At 49.5% G+C, this 18,062-nt stretch overlaps 1 protein-coding gene across 4 annotated transcripts in view; it reads left to right on the forward strand.

Annotated features, from left to right (window-relative positions):
* PMEPA1 (prostate transmembrane protein, androgen induced 1) overlaps window positions 1-18,062 on the forward strand; it is a 272,991-nt gene that overhangs the window by 231,660 nt on the left and 23,269 nt on the right. For 2 of the 4 annotated variants that reach the window (XM_053992915.1, XM_053992916.1), the window contains exon 2: window positions 12,736-12,774. The exons of the other annotated variants lie outside the window; for them this stretch is intronic. In XM_053992915.1, coding sequence (XP_053848890.1) covers window positions 12,736-12,774 — 39 coding nt within the window. The remainder of the gene's footprint in view (window positions 1-12,735; window positions 12,775-18,062) is intronic. 4 annotated transcript variants of the gene reach the window in all.

Consider the following 18,062-nt stretch of genomic DNA (forward strand, 5'->3'; position numbering starts at 1 on the left):
AGGTTAGCTGCCCAACCGATGCCCAAACCCCTTTTCCTCGCAGGCTTCGTTCCGTATGGCGGCCGCGGCGCTGCGGCGGAGGAAGCAGCTGGTTTCTGTGTGTGGCGCTCCCAGATTAGGATTATAAAAGGGTTTTTTTTGGGGGCGGGGGCGCGAGTCTCGCCCGCCGCCGGGCTGCAGTGCCAATATGCCGGGCGGCGCTGAGCAGCCAGACGTCTGCAGCAGTGGGCTCTAATCGCCTCGGCTGGGTGAAGGAGGTCAGGGGTGACCGGCGTGGCGGAAGAGGCTGTAAATAACTAATTGTTTGGCGCGGGGAGCGGAGCGAGGCGCCGTGCCTGCCTCCCCGCCCGGCACCGGCACCTGCCCGCCCCGGCCGTCCCGCGGGCACCTGGGCATCCCTGCGGGAGCTGTCAGGGCAGCTCTCGGCAGAGGCTCTGCAGTCAGTTTGATCGTGTAGGAGTGTTATCCGAGGCGTTTGGGATTTTTGGGAGGCGTCGTTGCATCTCCCAGGGTCGAGGCCGAGCCCCCCCAGCTGCAGCGCCGTGTCCGGCTGGGCTGAGAGCAGGTTCCTGTCCATCCCAAGACTTCTAGGTTTTCACATTCTTTGGTTTAATAACAAACCAAATGCATACGGCTCAACCAGGGATCACACCTTCTTTCCACTTTCACACTGCTTTTCTGACAAATGCATTTCTTTCCTGACACTCTGTCATCGGCAGTTATGGCTTATTCCAGGGCAGAGTGGATGTGAACCACGTGCTTCTTTATTCCCCACCAAAGTTTTCCTCATGGAGGGAAGCCAGAGCTGCTCCCAGTGTTTCAGCAAGCCCAAAAGTGCTTGCCCAGAGGATGTTCAGTTTGTGGCATCTTAGTTTGACCTCAGCCAAAGCAGGGAGTTCCCTGTGTCTGGCTCTGGTTATGTGTCTGTGATGAGCTCTGCTTTTTGCTGAGATCAGCATCCCAAGGTGTGATCCTGGAGGAGCAGAGCATGGGTGGCTTTACTTATGGTGGTCCAGGAGCTCTCTGTGTGTGCCCTTGGCCATCCCAGGGGACCCAGACACTCTGCAGTGCCAGCTCTGTGGGCCCCACCTTTCATACCCAAGGAAAGGCCTGATTCCCTGAGCCTGGAAAGCACAGGGGGATTTTTTAAAATTACAGTTTGTTTGTGCCCTCAGGTAGTGATTTTGATCTTAGTGTTTTATAATGGATGTCGAATGGGAGAATGAAAAGACACAGAGGTGGAAATGCAGGGAAAATAGTCAAACTTTGTTTTTTTCCTGTGGGCGAACACCTGGAGTGTGCTGTGCTGCCCAGCAGGACCAGCACATGGCAGCAGAGATGATCCTGTATAATCAGAGATGATCATTTATAATGCCAAGTGGAGGCAAGACATGGTTCATTCTTCCTTTTCAGTCAGTGTCAGGGTGTTTGCTGCAGTAAGTCCTGTTACCTTCTGGCATGGAGGCATCCTCCACCCCCTGAATGTTTGCCTCTGTAGTGTGTTTTCAGATCCTGGTTGTGAGAACACCAGAACTGAAGGATGTGTGGGGAGCAGCAACCATATTCTTTTCCTTAAAGCCAGGAATTCCCAAGGTAGGGTCTGGGATTACCTCTAAATTTTTGGGATATTGAATTAGTTGCTACCACTGCTTCCTTTGTGGATGGAGAGAAGAGCACCCACAAACAGATGTTCTTACTTTTATTTGCTGTTGCTCATCAAAAAAATGAATAATTTTATATTTCCCAGGCTGAAGTTGGTGGTTTGATTAATCCAGTTTTAGAATGAATTTGTAAACATAAATTATAAATGGAGAGACATGAGGAGACCTTTCCAAGGGAAGTACCAAACTACATGGTGTCACTAATAAAGGGTAATTACAATCCTGCTCCTTTCCTGAGCAACTCAGTGTACAGTCATGTCTGTCGATGTTTCATTCAGGTAGCAGCAGCTGTCAGAATTTGCTAAGCCTAATTAGTGAAAAAAAAAAGGTAATTTATTTGCAGCGGCGTCTCATGTGAAAACTGCCAACCAGTTTGCTTCCTGGAGGGGGATCCCATACTGGTGTGTGGTTTGTCTTATCAGATCCCTCCTGTTCTCTGACACACGGTGTGTCTGCTCCTGGCGGGTTGCATCAAAGTGACAGAGCCAGGCTGGAGAGCTGGGGAGGAGAGAGGTACAAGGGCCACTTCGCTGCAATTGAGTGGAATCTTGGTTCACGCCATGAGCACACTCCCAGACGTCCATGAAGCTCAGGAATCACTGCTGTCGACAGGGATGTTTTAATGCAGTGTTCTTCCTGTCTGTGTGGCTGAATTGCTGGGTGATTATTTTAGAACTGTTTTGGGTGGCAGGAGGTAGGTCACTCGGGCAGGTCCCAGGTGAGGAAATGCATCCCAGACCCGCTCCCTCTGCGAGCGGCGCGGCCGAGTCCGGCACGGGGAGGAACAGGGAGGAATTCTGTGGCAGCGGGATCTGACCCCTCACTTCCATCGTCCAGAACTGATCAGTGGCTGCTGCGCTGCTGCTCCCTTGCTGCAGGGAATGCAGTGGTGGTCTGGGAGCTCCTCCAGGAGCGATGGGTGCGTGTGGAGTGTAGGGGAGCGGGGCAAGGGCGATCCTGGCACGGAGCATGGGAGCAGCTCCCTGAGTGCCAGTGCCTGGAACCTGGACACAGTGCTGAGAGCTGGAGAAACCCTGCACACACACCCCTCTGGGAGCTGGAGAGACCCTGCACATGTGCACCACCAAGGGCTGACAAGTTTCCAGTACTTGAGGAGGTCTCAGGGTACTCTATGTGTGTGCACGCAGGCATAAACGTGTCTGTGAAACTTAATTTAGTAATACAGGAAAGTGGCTCCAAATGAACTGGTTAATGAAGAAGTTGGTAAGCAGAGAAAGGACTTGTGGGATTTGGGCTTTTTTAGATTGTTGTTTTGTTTTTTAGAGCAGATAAATTTCAGCTGTAAGAATTTATCGTTCAAATCAGAGGATTTGGGGAGCTATTGAGAGTAAAGAGAGCTTTGATGATTTGGCAAGGAATGCAGCTTCTAAGGCAGCACTTTGATCTGCATTTTAAATGCTTCTTTGTAATGACAGTTTCACAATTTCTTTTCTCATTTTGAGTCAGTTTTGCAGAGGTATGTTTTGAGAGAAAATAGTAACAGCACACATTATTCTTGTTGGCTTTGGAGCCAGCTAGAACTTGTAGTTCATCCCAGATCTTTTGGCTACTGTGGTAAATTTATGATTGCACCAAAAAGGAAATTAGTAAAGATGTTAAATATTATCAAAGCTTTGCAAATCTTTTGAAATCTCTCCGGTGTGAAAACTAAACTTGCATTAGCATTTCTGCTGCGGTGTGTTAAACAGTGTTTATCCCAGCATCCACCCAATACTGCAGGATCCTGATTTAGCTTTTTTTTTTTCCTTCCGAAGGACACTACTGTTTAGCACATGCATCCTTTTAGTTTTGCATTGCACCAGAAAGCTTGGCTCTAATGACATGAGCTTTCTAAAGACAACTCTACTGGGAACCTTTTTCCTTCCCTTCTATGCACAGCACCTCCTCAGATAAACTGTTGTTGGAGGGAGAAGGTTGTTGGTGCCTACATGTTCTTACACAAGAGATCTTGTTGCATTAATTTATGTGTTATGGAGAGGAGTAGGAATTGGGAATGTTTATTAAGGTTTTAATTTAAATTTTCCATAGCATCTTGAATCCAGTTTGGAGAGAGGTTTATACCTCTCATTGGAAATCAGCAGCCTCAAGCATGAGAACAAATAAACAGGTTTTCCCAAATTGGTGTAGAGCTGTGTGGCAGCTCTCCTGGTGCTGGTTTTGGCCTCTCCTGGCTCTGATGAGCTGCACCAGGCTGGCAGTTCTCTGCTTGTGGAGCAGGTGTGTAAAACAGGGCACACATTTCATTTGCAAGGTAAATTCGCCCAGGAAGTTGGGTCTTCAGTACATGCAAAGGGTACTGGTAGGCCTTAGATAAATAGAGCTGTGTGTACATTTGACTTGCATCCCTCCCAGACTGTCAGTGACTGTGCTCAGTGAGGCATTATCCCTGTTTTTGGATCTCTCTGGTACAGGGTGCTGATTTGAAGCATGTAGCCCTGAGACATGTCAGTCACCATCCCACTCAGGGATGGTACAACCAGGGCACTGTCTGTGTTCAGGCTCGGGTTGGCATCCACTCCACCTTCATTTTTAGTTTTTTTTTTTTTAACTAAATGCTGCTTTTTCAAGGTGTACAGCGAGGCAGCACTGCTAGAGGCCGTAATCCATCAGTGTCCCCTTTTTCTCCAGGTAGTCAGACTTGCTATTTCTCACTGGTGCAGGAGTAGGCTAATGCTCCACTTAGAAGAGGGTGTGTTTTTCGCTGTGTGTGGTGTGTGTTAGCTTGTCCCAGACTGTGGTGTTACGTAAAGACACCTTGCACATCTTTGGAAACTTGCCTCACAAGTTGTCAGTGTTGGTGGATGTCCACAGTGCTTTCAAGTGGTTCACACATTTGGGCTTGGTGTATTCAGTCTCGCACATCTCTTTAATAAAATGCCTCAGACTGGGTAATTTTTCACTTGCAGTATACATTCAAAAGCGTGCAGTTAGAAAGGCAAGTGCTTTTGCACATGGCAGTTCTCTGAACCATTCCTGAGACCCTGCTGAAGCCTGCAGAGCTGAGGGATTGTGATGTTTTGTGCCTGTGATGGTTTGTGCTCTTCAGCAGGTGCAACAGGATTTCCCACATTTGCAAACCTGGCCCAAGCAACCCAGCAAAGCAGAATTTAGCCTTGGCGAATGAAAACTGATTAACCCCCAGGCTTGGAGCGTACCAAGGATGAAAAAAGTTACTGGCACAAAAATCAAGGCTACTTTTCAAAGAATATGTGCAAGACATGGCTTGGGGATTTTTTTCCATCTCTTCATTCTGTCCGATATGTAAAGTAGCTGGTTTGTTACACTAACCCCCTACAAATGATTGTCAGTAATAATTCTGTAAAACTGTGAATCAACTCTGCATGACTTTGTGCAAATAGACTGAGTAATTTCTTTGTTCTTTTCTTCTTACTTTGTAATTGGAGTCTGTAAAAGCCCAAAGGTTTGGTCTTGTGGAAAGCATGATTCATTTATTGGTGTCTGTGCCGACTAGTTATCTTTCAGTAATTCCAGAGTGCTGCTACAAGCCAAGAGTGATTCATACATGGCTAAGTGCACAAACAAATGGGGTCATGGCCATCTGCAGAAACTTTTCTAATCTATTTATGGTATCGGAGAAAGAAGTGGGTGTATTAAGGATGATGGAATAGGTGTCAATTACATTAGTGACTATAACTGGTTAAGTAACGCTCACCATTACTCAAAACCACATCTGCTCCTTGCTGAAGATCACAACAGCAGGCCCTGTTTAAATGTTAACACAGGTCTGATAGAAGAGATGGATTGAGTGTCTAGCCTGCCTCCTGAGGAGCTCGCCATCCTCACAGCTCTTCTGCCTTCATTGAGATTCAGACAGGGATCAGGAACTTGCACTGGGAGTATTTGTAGTGGCAAAGTCCGTCTCTGCTGTTGCAGACCGTGGTCATTGTAAGCTTTACACACAGAATTTGGCCTTACACTTGACTTGTGTTGATGGTCAGGGTAGGGTTTATCATTGGCACACCAGGCAAAACGGCTGTGCAACATCTCACAGTGCTGGTCAGGTGGTCAATTTTCCTTCCAGATGCATCTTCAGTGGTTTGAAATCTTGAGGGAAGATGACCAACATCTTCCAAGATGGCCTTTCTCTACTTCTGTCCCTTTTCACTAATTGTGAGAATTAATTCTCCCTTCGTAACTCTGATAACAAAACATCCCTGGCTTCAGCTGTGTCAGAATTGCTCTGGTCAGGTTTTAGGCTTTTGCTTTTAGGCTCCTGCCCTGCTCAGGGGTGGAGGAGCTGGGCCCAGGGCTGGAGTTGGATGTGAGGAAGAGAGTTTGAGATCAGCAGTAGGAAACAGGAGGGCAAGGAGCACTGCAGAAGCCCATGGTTGAGGGTCTCTGGTGGGCTCCCTCTGGACTCCTGACAGCCAGAGCCTGCCTGCTCGTCAGCCTTGCACACTGCAGCTGCCTTTGCACCTGAGATAGGTGCATCCAGCAAGATCCTGCCCTTGCAGAGCATGGAGTGGTCTCACAGTGTGTTAGGACCGTCCCATGTCGGCAGGATGGATGAGTGTTACTCATTATGAGGTTTGGAAGTGGCCATGTCCTCATCTCCCTGAGCTCTGGGAGACCTGGACAGTCACTGCTCAGTTTGATTTCAGAGGACTTGGCTAGAACACAGAGCTCATGGACTCCAATTTCTGTAAACTGAATTTAAGCATCAGCACTGGCCAAAAATATGGGAGAATTTGGCAATACATTGTTGTTGTCCTTTCACTGGTGTTTTGAGCACTGGGCTCTGCTGCACCCTCCCTGCACGTGCTCCCGTGAAGGGAGACAAGGCCTGGCTGACACCCTGAGTTCTCTGTGGAGGGGGAAGTGACCCAGACTTTTGCCCAAAGGACTGATGAGCCTCTCCTGATGTCTGAGCAGCTTTCTTCCCCTGCCCTTGCTTTACTTAAGTCAACAGATTGTGTAAGCCACATGCGAGATTTACCTGCAGGGCAAGTGGGAGAGAAGCAGTGCCATTTGGATGAATTCCCAAGAGACATCTAACCGCTGAGTGTTCAGACTCACATTTCTGAGCCGAGTCCTACAACAGTCCTGAGTCTGCTCGTCGCCTCTTCCACTCTTCCATCTGTGGCTTTGCCTGCCGAGGACGAGTCCCAGGGAATTTGCCGGCTGCAGCCGCTGGCTGGCAGCTCCCCTGCGGGCTGGGCTCTGTGCTGAGCAAGCTTGGAAATTCTCCCCCTTAGTGGTTTCTGTTTAATGTTATGATTAACGTCGTTATTCCTTAGAAAAACTAAAGATCCCCCCAAAGCAGAGCGCCTCCCACACCCTCCTGTGCCGTTTCCCACGGTGCTGAGGGTACATGGGGCTCACCCTTGGAGCCCTGCACTCTCTTCACGGGGTGAAACCCACAGCTCAGCAGCTGAAATGACCCATGGTTGGGCTTGTCCTTGGTGCCTGTTCCTGGCCTGAAACCAGGCTGGATTTCCTTGTGCTCTTCACAGGTATTTGTGCAATGAGATCTCGACAGTCAGTGGCTGTCGGTGTTCCCTGTGCTGGCTTGGCTGCAAGGGCTCACTGAGGGCAGATGTCTTTCCTGGAGGGGCAAGTCCTGCTCTTTCTGTGTTGTTTTCATTATTTCCACCACTATTCCATTTTACCAAGGGTGGTCTCCTTGGCTTCAATACCTCTGAGTAGCATATATAGATTAGGCTGCTCGTCACTGAGCTCTGAATGTACCTTGCCCTGCTAGGTGCTCTCTTTAGGACACTGAAGAAACAACATGATTGATGGGCACTTGCTTCACACAATTCAGGGAAAATTTATCTTAAATTGCAATTATTTCCCACGTAATAAGCAGGAATCTCATTTTTGTTGTTACACTTGCATTACTGTAATGGGACTTCGCTTGAATGGGAAGATGTGTTTTCAAATTCAGTGTTTCCAACTGCTCAGACACACTCAAGGTGTGTAACATTTAATGATACTGATCACTGGTGTGTAATGCAATCAGGGTTTATGTTTCTCTAGTGTGACTTATTCATAGCAGTATATACACACTGCACCTTCCTTAGCTTTTTCTGGGAATGCAGGTGCTGGCTGTCCTGTCAGCTGATGAGCCAGAGGTGGGCTCAAGAAACAAGGAGAGGGGGCAGAGGTCTCTGGTGGGGGTCCTGTGCGAGGTGCAGAACAAACTGCGGGGTTACAAACACGTTCTGTCCTGCTGATAGCTTTTAATCCTCTTCGTTCTCATGGGTTTTCTTGATAAATACACTTTTCAACCTCCACTGAGTTGCCATCCAGGCCTGAATTGTAAGGAACAATAAACATAATGGACAGACTCAATCTAATAGATTTCGCTATGAGCTTTTTATTAGTGTGGCTTTAAAAAAAAAAAAAGAATGAAAAAGAGATGACTGCATTTATTTACTTGAAGTGTAGAAAGCAGCTCTTTGAAATCCAAGGGAAGCATGCCCGAGTGGGCTCAGTTCAGCTGGTGGCTCTGGAATGAGGGAAGGATTCATCCTGCTGTGCAGCCTGCAGAGCACTGGCTGGTCTGGAATGGGTTAACAGTGCGTGCAGATGTTCAGGAATTCCTCTTTTGACTTGACCGTGGGGTTTTGCTGCTCTTCAGAGCACAAGTGCACTCCAGTCGCAGCAGGTTCATGGGTTTGGAGATGCCTTTCATCTCTCCTGCTCTTGCTGCATGCCCGGGAAGGGATCACGCTGTATCTTGTTGCCATGTGTCTCCCTCGGTTGTGTTTCTAGAGATTTGCAGACCCACATAAAGCATCCATTAAATTAAGCAAAATGGCCTTTAGAAAGCTACGTTTCAAGTGGAAGAAATGCTTTATGTAACGTAGGGGTATGTGAGGGGACCTAAATACAAGCTTAAATTGGCTGTTACGAAAATAGGTATAATTGGGTTTTTGCACAGTGATTTTACAGCTTCTGAGTTTAATGTCCTGATGAAATCCTGCATCCAGTCCACGTGCAGCCGAGGAGATGGGGGTTGAGCAGCCTGAGTAATGGGGCTTGTTCTAGGAACAGCCTTGCCCTCGATTGCAAAACTGGACATACCTGTAGTTTGCTGCGGCTCTGCTGTGTCTGAGAGGTGTCTGGAGTGAGGTGGTTCCCTCTCACCTGTGTTTGCCCTTCTGTTTCTCCTCTCAGCCACCCTGTGTCAGGGGAAGGGGCATCTCTGACCCTGGTTTTAACTGCTTGCAGGTGAAAAATGCAGCTGTGCCCTCCTAACTGGGCACATGCCAAGAGCTGCAGCTTTGTTTTCCAGCCAGATCAATGCAGTTCGTTGAAGTCGTTGGGTAATTTAGTAGCTGGAGGCACTTCTGTGGGCTTGGCGTGAGAGTGACTGCTTCACTTCCCCCCTCGGGAAGGCTGGGAAGGGTTTCCCTCTGAACCCAGGCTTCCCCAGCTGCATCCGGGCACAGGTGATGCTGTGGGGTCGTGGTCCAGCCGTTCTGGGATCAGGAGCCTGAGGAAGTGGAGGATATCACATTTTGGCCTTTGCATCCTCATATTAATCCCAATGGTTTTTCCTGTTTTAATATTTAAAGCCTTTCCGTTCTTCTGTCTGGGGAGACAGAGTATTGGCTCTCCTGGGTAAAGATTGACACATCCTCTTTTGGAAAGCTCGTCCCAAAGCAGGTTTTCTTCAAAGAAATCAAGGTGCCTTCAAATCCTGTTGGCAGGAATTGGAAGAATGGTTTTTTTGTTCGGTCTATCTTCAACCAGTTAGGCCTGAGAGCTGGTTTCCTTTCTAAGGAAGCTTACTAAGGTCTTGCAAGGATGAAAAAAATATGTTGCTTTCCTTGGAATCTCTTAGCCAAGGCATGGAGGAAAGCCTGGTACTGTGAGACAGGGTGGAAAAAGCTGAGATAGTATTTGCTGCTTCTTTGAAACGATCCCTTTTTAATTGTCTAAACAGCATTTCAAAGAAAATCTCTGCTCTTCTCTATGTTCTTCCAGCATTATAATTCTATATAATCACTTTTCTTTCTCTAAAAGAATAGAGCATGATTTTTTTTTTTTTTTCAGAAGGGAGAAGGGATAAATTCCAGATGTTGCTGGGATACACTTTTTGCCTCTGTTTAATGTCTAGTGGCTTTCAGTAAATATGCAGCAAGAGGTGGGGCTGGTGTTTTTATTCCAGGACAAATAATCTACAACAAATCCCATCTGCTAATGGGGGGAAGAGCGTCTCTTGGGTGTGACCTGGTGGGGTTAGGGCTGATTCTGCCAGAGACTGAGGCTGGCCCAGGTGCTCCTTTGGGGTCTTTGCCCTTGGTCACTCATGGTCTTCATGCTGCCCTTCCCACACCACTGCTGAGCTCCTGCTCTGTGGGCACGGGGGGGTCCCTGGCATGGGAATGGGCACTTCTGCTCTAAACTGGCACAGGGCATCTTTGGGAGCAGCTCTGCTCTGCAGGCAGCCCTGACTGGGTGAGGGCTGTCACGTCCTTTGTGCTGTCCCACATGGGATGCTTGGTTTAGCAGGACTCTCCTGGCAAGCCAGGCTTTTTTGGTGCTGGTGTTTCAGCCCAGCAAAGAACATCCGTGTGCCCCTCACCAGTGTGGGGCTGGATCCAGAAGCTGGGCTCTGCAGATGGGCAGCTCTTTTCCCTCCTTTCTTGCCTTCTCAGTGCATGCCATGCTCGTCCCTGCTCTGCAGCCTTGCAGGCTGAAGCAGCAGTGATTTTCCAGCATGTGTTGCACAGAGGCGTTGTGGGACCAACACGGCAGCTCCATTCCCTGTTTCATGTTTTCACCTGTTTAGGCAAAGCACATCCCTGCTTTGTTGGCAGCCTGTTGGGTTGCACAAACAGTGTAAGACAAAACCACGAGCAGGTGTTGGTCCAGCCAGGGTAATTACTGGTTCTGTGCTGCTGCTGGTAGGCAGAGAGCCTGAGCCACCCTTCCCATGGAGCTGTCTGGCAGCGCTGCGGCTGCAGAAGGGCTCCAGGCACGGCTCAGCCACTCCCTGGATCTCTTCCCTGCTGCCGATTGCATAAAAAAAGTTTATGCATATAAGGAGGGAGGGAGGAGAGCTGAGGGTGTCTCTGGTCAGGTTTAAAGCACCGACTTTATGTGCCAATTCTCATTTGCATTTAAAAAGTTGGCAAATGCATGGCTGAACCTAAAGGGCAGATGTGAGGATGGGAGAGGCAGGCTGCCAAGAGAGAGGGGAGAAACAACATCCCAAAATTTTGCATGACTTCAGAGGGTTCAGGCTGGCTTCTCCCACACATCCTAGACCATGGCCAAACATCTTGGATGAGACATGATGGGGAACACATGCCCACATGTGCACAGGGCATCACGCTGCATCACCTGGTCTGTGGAACAGGGAGGGGAGAGACATTGCTTTCTACCCTTTTGGAAATTTAGCCAGAGAAAAGCTGATCCTGATCCAGCCAGCTGCATGCACAGAGTCTCTTTTTCTCAACCTTTAAATTTCCTTTGGACTCACACCCTTTTGGGTCTCCAAAGCCATTTTGGCATCCACTTTTTCTCAGACTCTACATTTTACTTTTGGGACTCCCACCCATTTTGGCCTCCAGACTTCTTTTGGCCTTTCACTCCTTTCCAGCCTCCCACCCCTTTCCAGGCTTTGTGCAGTGAGCTGGCTGAGCAGGAGGAGGAGGAGGTCCAAGCTTGTTGCCACACGTTGGTGTTTGGCTCGGCAGAATTCCTTTCTTTCCTTTCCTGTCACGCTCGGTGTTGGTGCCCGTTCCAGTGTGGTGGTGATGGTGCTGCCCATGGGCCTGGAGGCTCGAGGCTGCCCATGTGCATTCATGTTTGCAGGCCCACTTTTGAACACCTGCATGTGAAGCATCTAAATCAGCCTGACCTCCCATCAGTGAGCCCAGCCTGCGACCCCTCGTTATTTAGCTGCTGCAGTAATTTACAGCGACTCTCTGATCCTTCATCTTTTCCTGGGATTAAAAAGTTGGTTTTCTCTGTCCTCCTGGGTGCATGGAAAGTAACTTTTTAGAGCTTTATTTGAGAGTAGTGATATGCTGATGATCCCCTTGAGCCTGCCAGCCTGCTGTGTTGCTGCAGAGGCAGGCGCAGTGTGGGGAGCGGGCCGTGTGTCTGTGGCCCCAGTGCTGTGTCTGGCAGCGACTGCCTCCCTTGCTCTTGGGTTAAAGGCCACTTTTATAGGCCAGTAGGACTCCTTCTGCTCAGACTGTACTAATTAGTACCAATTAACCATTATCAGTGACAGACAGTTCTTACAGGCTTCATCAAAGGGTCCTGTGTACACGTGTTTCTCTGGCGAACCTCCTGCGGGATGCAGAGCTCCCACCCAGCCCAGAGTGTGTCAGCTTGCCAGGCACTGGGGAGGATCCATGTCCCGTAATCCCTTCAGTGCTGCAGGCAGCCATACACTGATGGGTGAGAGAGAAGTCATGAGTTGTCTTCTGTTGCAAACTTTTTGCTGCTTTGTTCTCCTCGCTTGAAAATACATCTGCTGGGCATTGCTCCTGGGGTGTTGTGCAAGATTTTGCTGTGGCTCTTCCTCTTCAGCGCTCCACAGCCCCCGCTGTGGTCATGGGGTGTCAGGAGACCCTAAGCTTTCAGCAGGCTCAGAGGCATGTGGGGCTCAGCTCTGTGTTTGCAGAGGACACAGAATGTGATAAGCAGTCTGCCAGTGCCTTGAAGTGCAGAGTGCTGCCCTGGACAGGCAGTCTGTCACTGTTGGATGTGGCGGGGAGGTCTCTGGGGTGGGCTGAGTGATCCCAGAAACTTTACAAACCTCTGTGAAGCTTTGGCATTGCCATCAGGTGAGATCAGGAGAGCGTCCTGGGGAAGCAGGGGAGAGAGGAACGGGACCTTGTGTGGCAATGTCTGGTGTGGGAAAAGCACCTGGGGTCATTAGCCAGGAGTGGTGGCACCTCTGGTACTGCTGGCCCTGTGGAGATGGTGGGAGCAGGTGTCTGCTGGCCAGGGGAGCTCTGCCAGGACGAGTCCCCAGGAGGGGAGCTGGGGTGTGTGTGCAGCCGCTCAGAGGTGGCTCCCATCACTGACGGATCCTTTCTGTTTTTCTTTCAAATGTCTCCAGGCACTGAATGTTTAGGTCGCACCTTTCCAGGTAAACTGGGTAAGTGAAGTATTTCAAGAGTTGCCAAGATCTAATTACGAAGGCTGATTGCATGATTGCAGCTGCTGTACCGTAAACACCCCGGTTTCTGCTCCACGGAACGGGTGGGACATTGCCTGGCCCCGAGAGCAGCAGGTACCTGCTCCTCTGGTGCAGAGGGGGATGCAGTGGTGTCTTCAGAGGCTGACTGTGCAAACCTGCTGTTCTTTGTCTATCCGTATCTGGCTGCACTTTGGTAATCCTGGATGGGATTTTTTTTTTCTTCTGCTGTTCAATGTAGAAACAAGTTCAGAAGCTGAGTGTCATTTTAAGCACCAGTACTCTTTCATTTGCTGCTACTCTGGCAAACTGATGAGCAGTGTTACATTGAGGAAAGAGACTTTCTCTCTATTTTATGGAAGTAGTTGACATCCCGCACCTTTTTAAGTCATGAGATGTGGGACTTCTGCTGAGTGTGGCCAGAGATGCTCGTGTTCAGCACAGACAAAGGAGGGCATTGGAAGCCCTGTTAAACCAGGCTCCTGGATTTGAGCTGAACCTGTTTGCAAAAGAGCCTTTTAAAAGACACTGCTGTAATGTTTATGGGTCTGTCTCTCAGTTTGGAATCGCGTTTTTAACAGTACCTCAAAACTAAAGTCTCTTTGCTCAAATGTGGTGTCCCAAGCCTCCAGAGGAAGAACCAGCTAAATAAATTGTTAACAAGTGGTGAATGAATGATTTTAATAAATGGCAAATCAATTGCTATAGAGCCTGGAAAGTCAATAGAACTTATGACCTCGGCTTATAACCACACTCGGATCCTTAACATGCTTATAATGCCTACAAATCATTCATTAGGCTTTTATCAAGCATCAATTAGTAAAAGTCATAATCTAAAATAAGAGGGAAAAAAAAAATTATTTCAGTTCCTTTATTTCCAGCCTAGTGGCACAATTTGGTTGCACAGCAGGATAGCCCTTGCTTATGCAAAAAAGCTGTGAGACACCACCGGTCCCCCAGCAGCGTTATCGTGGTGCAGACATCAGGCAGGGGAAACGCAGGATCCTGAGGCTGGGATCAGCCCTGGAGCTGGGACACTCACACCAGCCCGTAGGGAAACTGTCCTGCAGCAGTCAGTGGTTTATTTACATTTATTTTATATTAATGCCTTAAGATCTCAGCAGATCAGGCGGGCAGGGGTAGCCGTGGTGTCCCAGTGCTCTGAGCAGCTGCTCGGGGCGTTTTTGCTCCAGCAAAAGGTGTTTGGCTGTTGCTCCATGGTTGTAAAACTCACACCCGTTTTCTTGTGCTGTGATTTGGGAAAGCGTGTGAGCGGGGATGTGTTCAAACTGTGCTGCTCTTCCTGCTTTCCCTGGTCTTCCCATTTTTTGTGTGTGTGTTTGTGCCTCGGGGAGGGAGGCAGAGATGCAAGTGAAAACATGTGGTTTTCTTAGAATATAAATAACAGAAAATTAAGTATAATTTTTGTTTGTTGTAGAGTCATTCCCTGCAGTCTCCAGTTGTTTGCTCCTTTGCTTCACTCCTGTACTCTTTGGGTTTTTTTCATCTTACCAGATGGATACTATTTGGAGTGTGCTGCAGGACACTTCAGCGATCTTGCTGCGGGGTTAATTGTGCACCCAGCGAAGAGCTGTGCTTGCAGACATCAGTGCATGCCCAGGCTTCTGAAAGCCCGGCCTGCCAGACGGGGCTGCCTCTATCAGACGGCTTTTTGCCTCGCCTTTGTTGTCTGGGTCCTTGTCTGCAGCTCCAGCCTGGGCCGGCATTCCCAGACATCGCCACCTCCACCACCCGCGCCCTCCCGGAGTGTCCTGGTGCTGCCTGCAGAGCCAGAGCCCCAGGGGGAGATGCCCCTGCCCATCCCAGAGAGATGCCCATCCCTGTGCCACCTGGGATAAAGCCCTGCACGTGGTGGGTCAGAACACCAAACCTGGGCAGGGAGCAGCACTACCTCCTGCAAGGGAGGTTGGTTTTCACTGGGCTTTTTTTCCTGGGTTTTTAAGGTGTTCTACCATCTCCTTGATAACTCCTGGGTGTCTGTGGTGTGGATTTCAGGCTCTTGGATTCCTCTAAATAACTTGTGGATCCCTCTTATGCCTGCTGAGAGGGAACAGTTTGGCTGAGCTGCAGTCTCTGCCCAGATCTGTGCACTGGGGCATGGTCAGGCACCACTGTGTCCCCTCCATGGGGAGTAAACGAAGAGGTGCTGCAGTTTCTGGTGGATTTTGTGTTAGTCTCCTGCTTCTGACGGAGGGAAATGGGTACAGAGGGGGAAGGAGAGAATGCCCTCAACAAATGGCCATTCATCTTATTTAGGAGGAGGTGCATTCCTTGAACTCTGTAAAATCAAAGGGCAGGGTTTAGGGTTTGCACCAAGCAAAATTCACGTAGCTAAACATGTAAGTACATGAGAATGTGTGATTTCTTAAAAGTTTGGATGAATTCTGGGAGAAGCTGGGTCATGCTCTGCATTCACTGCAATGCTCCCCTGTGAAAATGCCAATGTGCACCATTCTTTATTTTATTGTTGTGGGTTTGGGCATTTTGTTATATTAGTCTTAAATGCGTTTGTTTCCATAGCTGCGCACTGCTGATAAAAATCCCAGTGTGGGATCTCTCAGTCTCCCTGTGCATGTGCACCAAAAATAAATCCCAGGCAGTTGTCAGGGGATGAGCTGCTTGCTGCCATGGCAGGTGCCAGGTTGTGGAAGGTCTGGCTGGGCCCTGCTGAGGCTGCAGGTGTGTGGCATCTTGCCACGGTGCCACCATCCACTGTCCTGCCACAGCTCCTGGCTCTGTTGGTGCCTCAGTAGTCCCAGGGACCTGGAGCACCCTGGGGAAGGAGTTGCCACTAGACTGGTGATGTTTTGGAGATGGGGTCGGAAGGATGGGGTAGAAACAGAGGGAAGGGGAGAAGAAAGTCCTCGTCCCTCACCTTTTTGTTGTGTAAGGTATGGATGAGGTGTGCTGGTGAAGGATTGGCATCTGGTGGCTACCAGGATACTGAAACTCCTCTCGTGCTCTGAATTCACTGTATTCACCATCAGCTGTTTGTAAATCACCTCTCATCAGAAGGAGGTGGGGATTTAATAGCTGTTTTAAACAATCTCAGTTGCTGGGTCTGGTTTTGCTTGGTCTCAGGCTGCAACTCCAGAGCTCCAGCCTGGAGTTGGCAGAAGGAGGGGGGGGTTCCCTGCAGCTGCCTGAGGTGGCTGCTGGCTGTGCCCGAGGTTGCGGGTTCCATGTGGAGCGGTGCCACTGGGCCAGTGAGTGTCACTGATGCCCAGGGTGGCACCACACCACTGCCACCGTGGGTCACACTGGTTTTACATCTGTACAGCTGGGCTGGAGCACATCTTCCAGGTATTTACTTTTCCTTCAGGAATAGTGAAATGAAAGGGTTTTGTTTTGCCCGGAGTTCTGATCTCTGGGTTCCCAGGTTTGCCTGCAGCCCCACTCTGTGCTGGGTGTGCTCGGGGCAGCTGCTGCTCCTGCTGTCTGTGCTGGCATGGTCAGGGCATGGCCAGGGTGTGGGATCACCCCAAAACCTTGTCCTAAGGGCACATGGGAGTGGTTGGCCGGGAGTGCCTCCCCTCACTGCTCTGCCAGGGGTGTCCTTAACCCCCCCGGATGTTCTCTCTCCTTTAATGCATCTTTTTAAGTACTGGGTAAGTGTTTTCTTTCTGGCAGAGATGAACAAGGGATTTTAATAGGTCTTTTATTTTCTCTTTGTGCAGTTCCCTGGCAGTAACTTGCCATTAGCTCCAGCATTTATTTAGGGTACTTATATTTTTATATATGGGGACTTCAACACTGGGAAGCCAAGGGGTTTGATCAGGGTCACACAAGAAATACGTGTTAAAGCTGGGACTTCGGCTTTTTCTGAATGTTGAGCTGACCTCTAGGCTTGGCAGAGAGGGAACATCTTGGTTTGTCCCCTTTTAACTGAGCCAGACAGGGAAAGCAGAAAATAAAGGCTCTGTGGAAAGAAGCATATATTTAATTTTTGCTCTTTCCTGTTGGCAATCCGCGCAGGGCTGGAATCGCAGGATCTCTGTGTTCAGGAGCGTGAGGATGCTGTGTGCAAAGTACACAGGGAGGCAAAGGGAAACCCGGGGCTGGAAATCCGATGGGCTCCTTCACCTCCACGGGTTCCGGCAGCGCTGGGAGGTGGAAGCTGCCCTGCAGACCGTGTGCAGGGGAGGAAGGGTGGGCTGTGCGTGCCCCCTCCCCCGGCAGCGGTGCGGGCGATGCTGCGGCTGCAGCTGGGGCTGCCTCGCCGCTCCTGCCCCGCAGCGCCTCTGTGCCCGCCTTGTGTGAGCAGCCCCAGTGTGCCGGAGCACAATGCTCCCTTCACTCCCCGTCAGACTGGAGGTCTAGACGCTCTCCCTGCCTTTTGTTGTCAGGGTCACAGGTTAGGGAGCGTTCCCAGCTCCTTTTTCCCTCCGCTGCTCAGGGATCGCTCCCCGCGTGGAGTGCTGCGCCGGGGCGCCCCTCCGGAGGGAGTCACCCCGCTACCCAAACACACTCAGACTTAAAATTATCGTGGCAGCTCCCCCGGAGAGAAATGTGCTTTTGAAAGGCAGTCGGGATCACCCCCACTCCAGTTCTTGCCGGCACAGATGCTCAGCTGACACCAGCTAAATAGAAACCTTTTAGCTCTTGCCAGTAAGTCTGGAGCAAACTGCCAAAAAGCATCGAGGACCAAGACACAAAACGAAGTCAGGCCTGAGCAAAGTACTTGCAAACGAAGGATGGAACTGATGTGTCTTGATTTTTAGCACGAGGTGCTTCAGTCTCGGGGTTGTTTTTTTTTCCTAAACAACAATGGTGGCATTTTAAAGGTTTTCGGCAGATACAAAGCAAGTAAGTCCCCTAGCAACAAAGGGAAGGTTTTTCCCTTAGTGCGGGCTTTTTTAACATGAAGCATTTGTGAAATTTTCCTTCCCCCTTAAAGATAAGTTTGGCTGAAGGAGACATTTTTATTGGCTTTTAGACATGTTTAGAGATGGGACTTGAAGCTGTGATGTTGCCCCTGCCCCAGCTCACCCCTGTCAGCCTTGCCCTGGCCAGGAGGTGCCTCGGGGCTGCAGCCCCTTGTCTGGAGGAGGGAGGTGCAGGAGCGGAAATGGTTTGATAAAGAAGTTGGGAACAACTTTTTTCTTCTTCCTGGAAAGAAGACATAACAAAAAATTGGCAGGTTCATGCTTTTTAATATTGAATTAAAATTGATTAAATAGCCACAGAGAGCCAAAACCTGAAATTGCTGTTAGGCAGTACTCTTGGTG

Source organism: Vidua macroura, chromosome 17 (assembly GCF_024509145.1).
Source record: "Vidua macroura isolate BioBank_ID:100142 chromosome 17, ASM2450914v1, whole genome shotgun sequence".
NCBI lineage: Eukaryota > Metazoa > Chordata > Aves > Passeriformes > Viduidae > Vidua > Vidua macroura.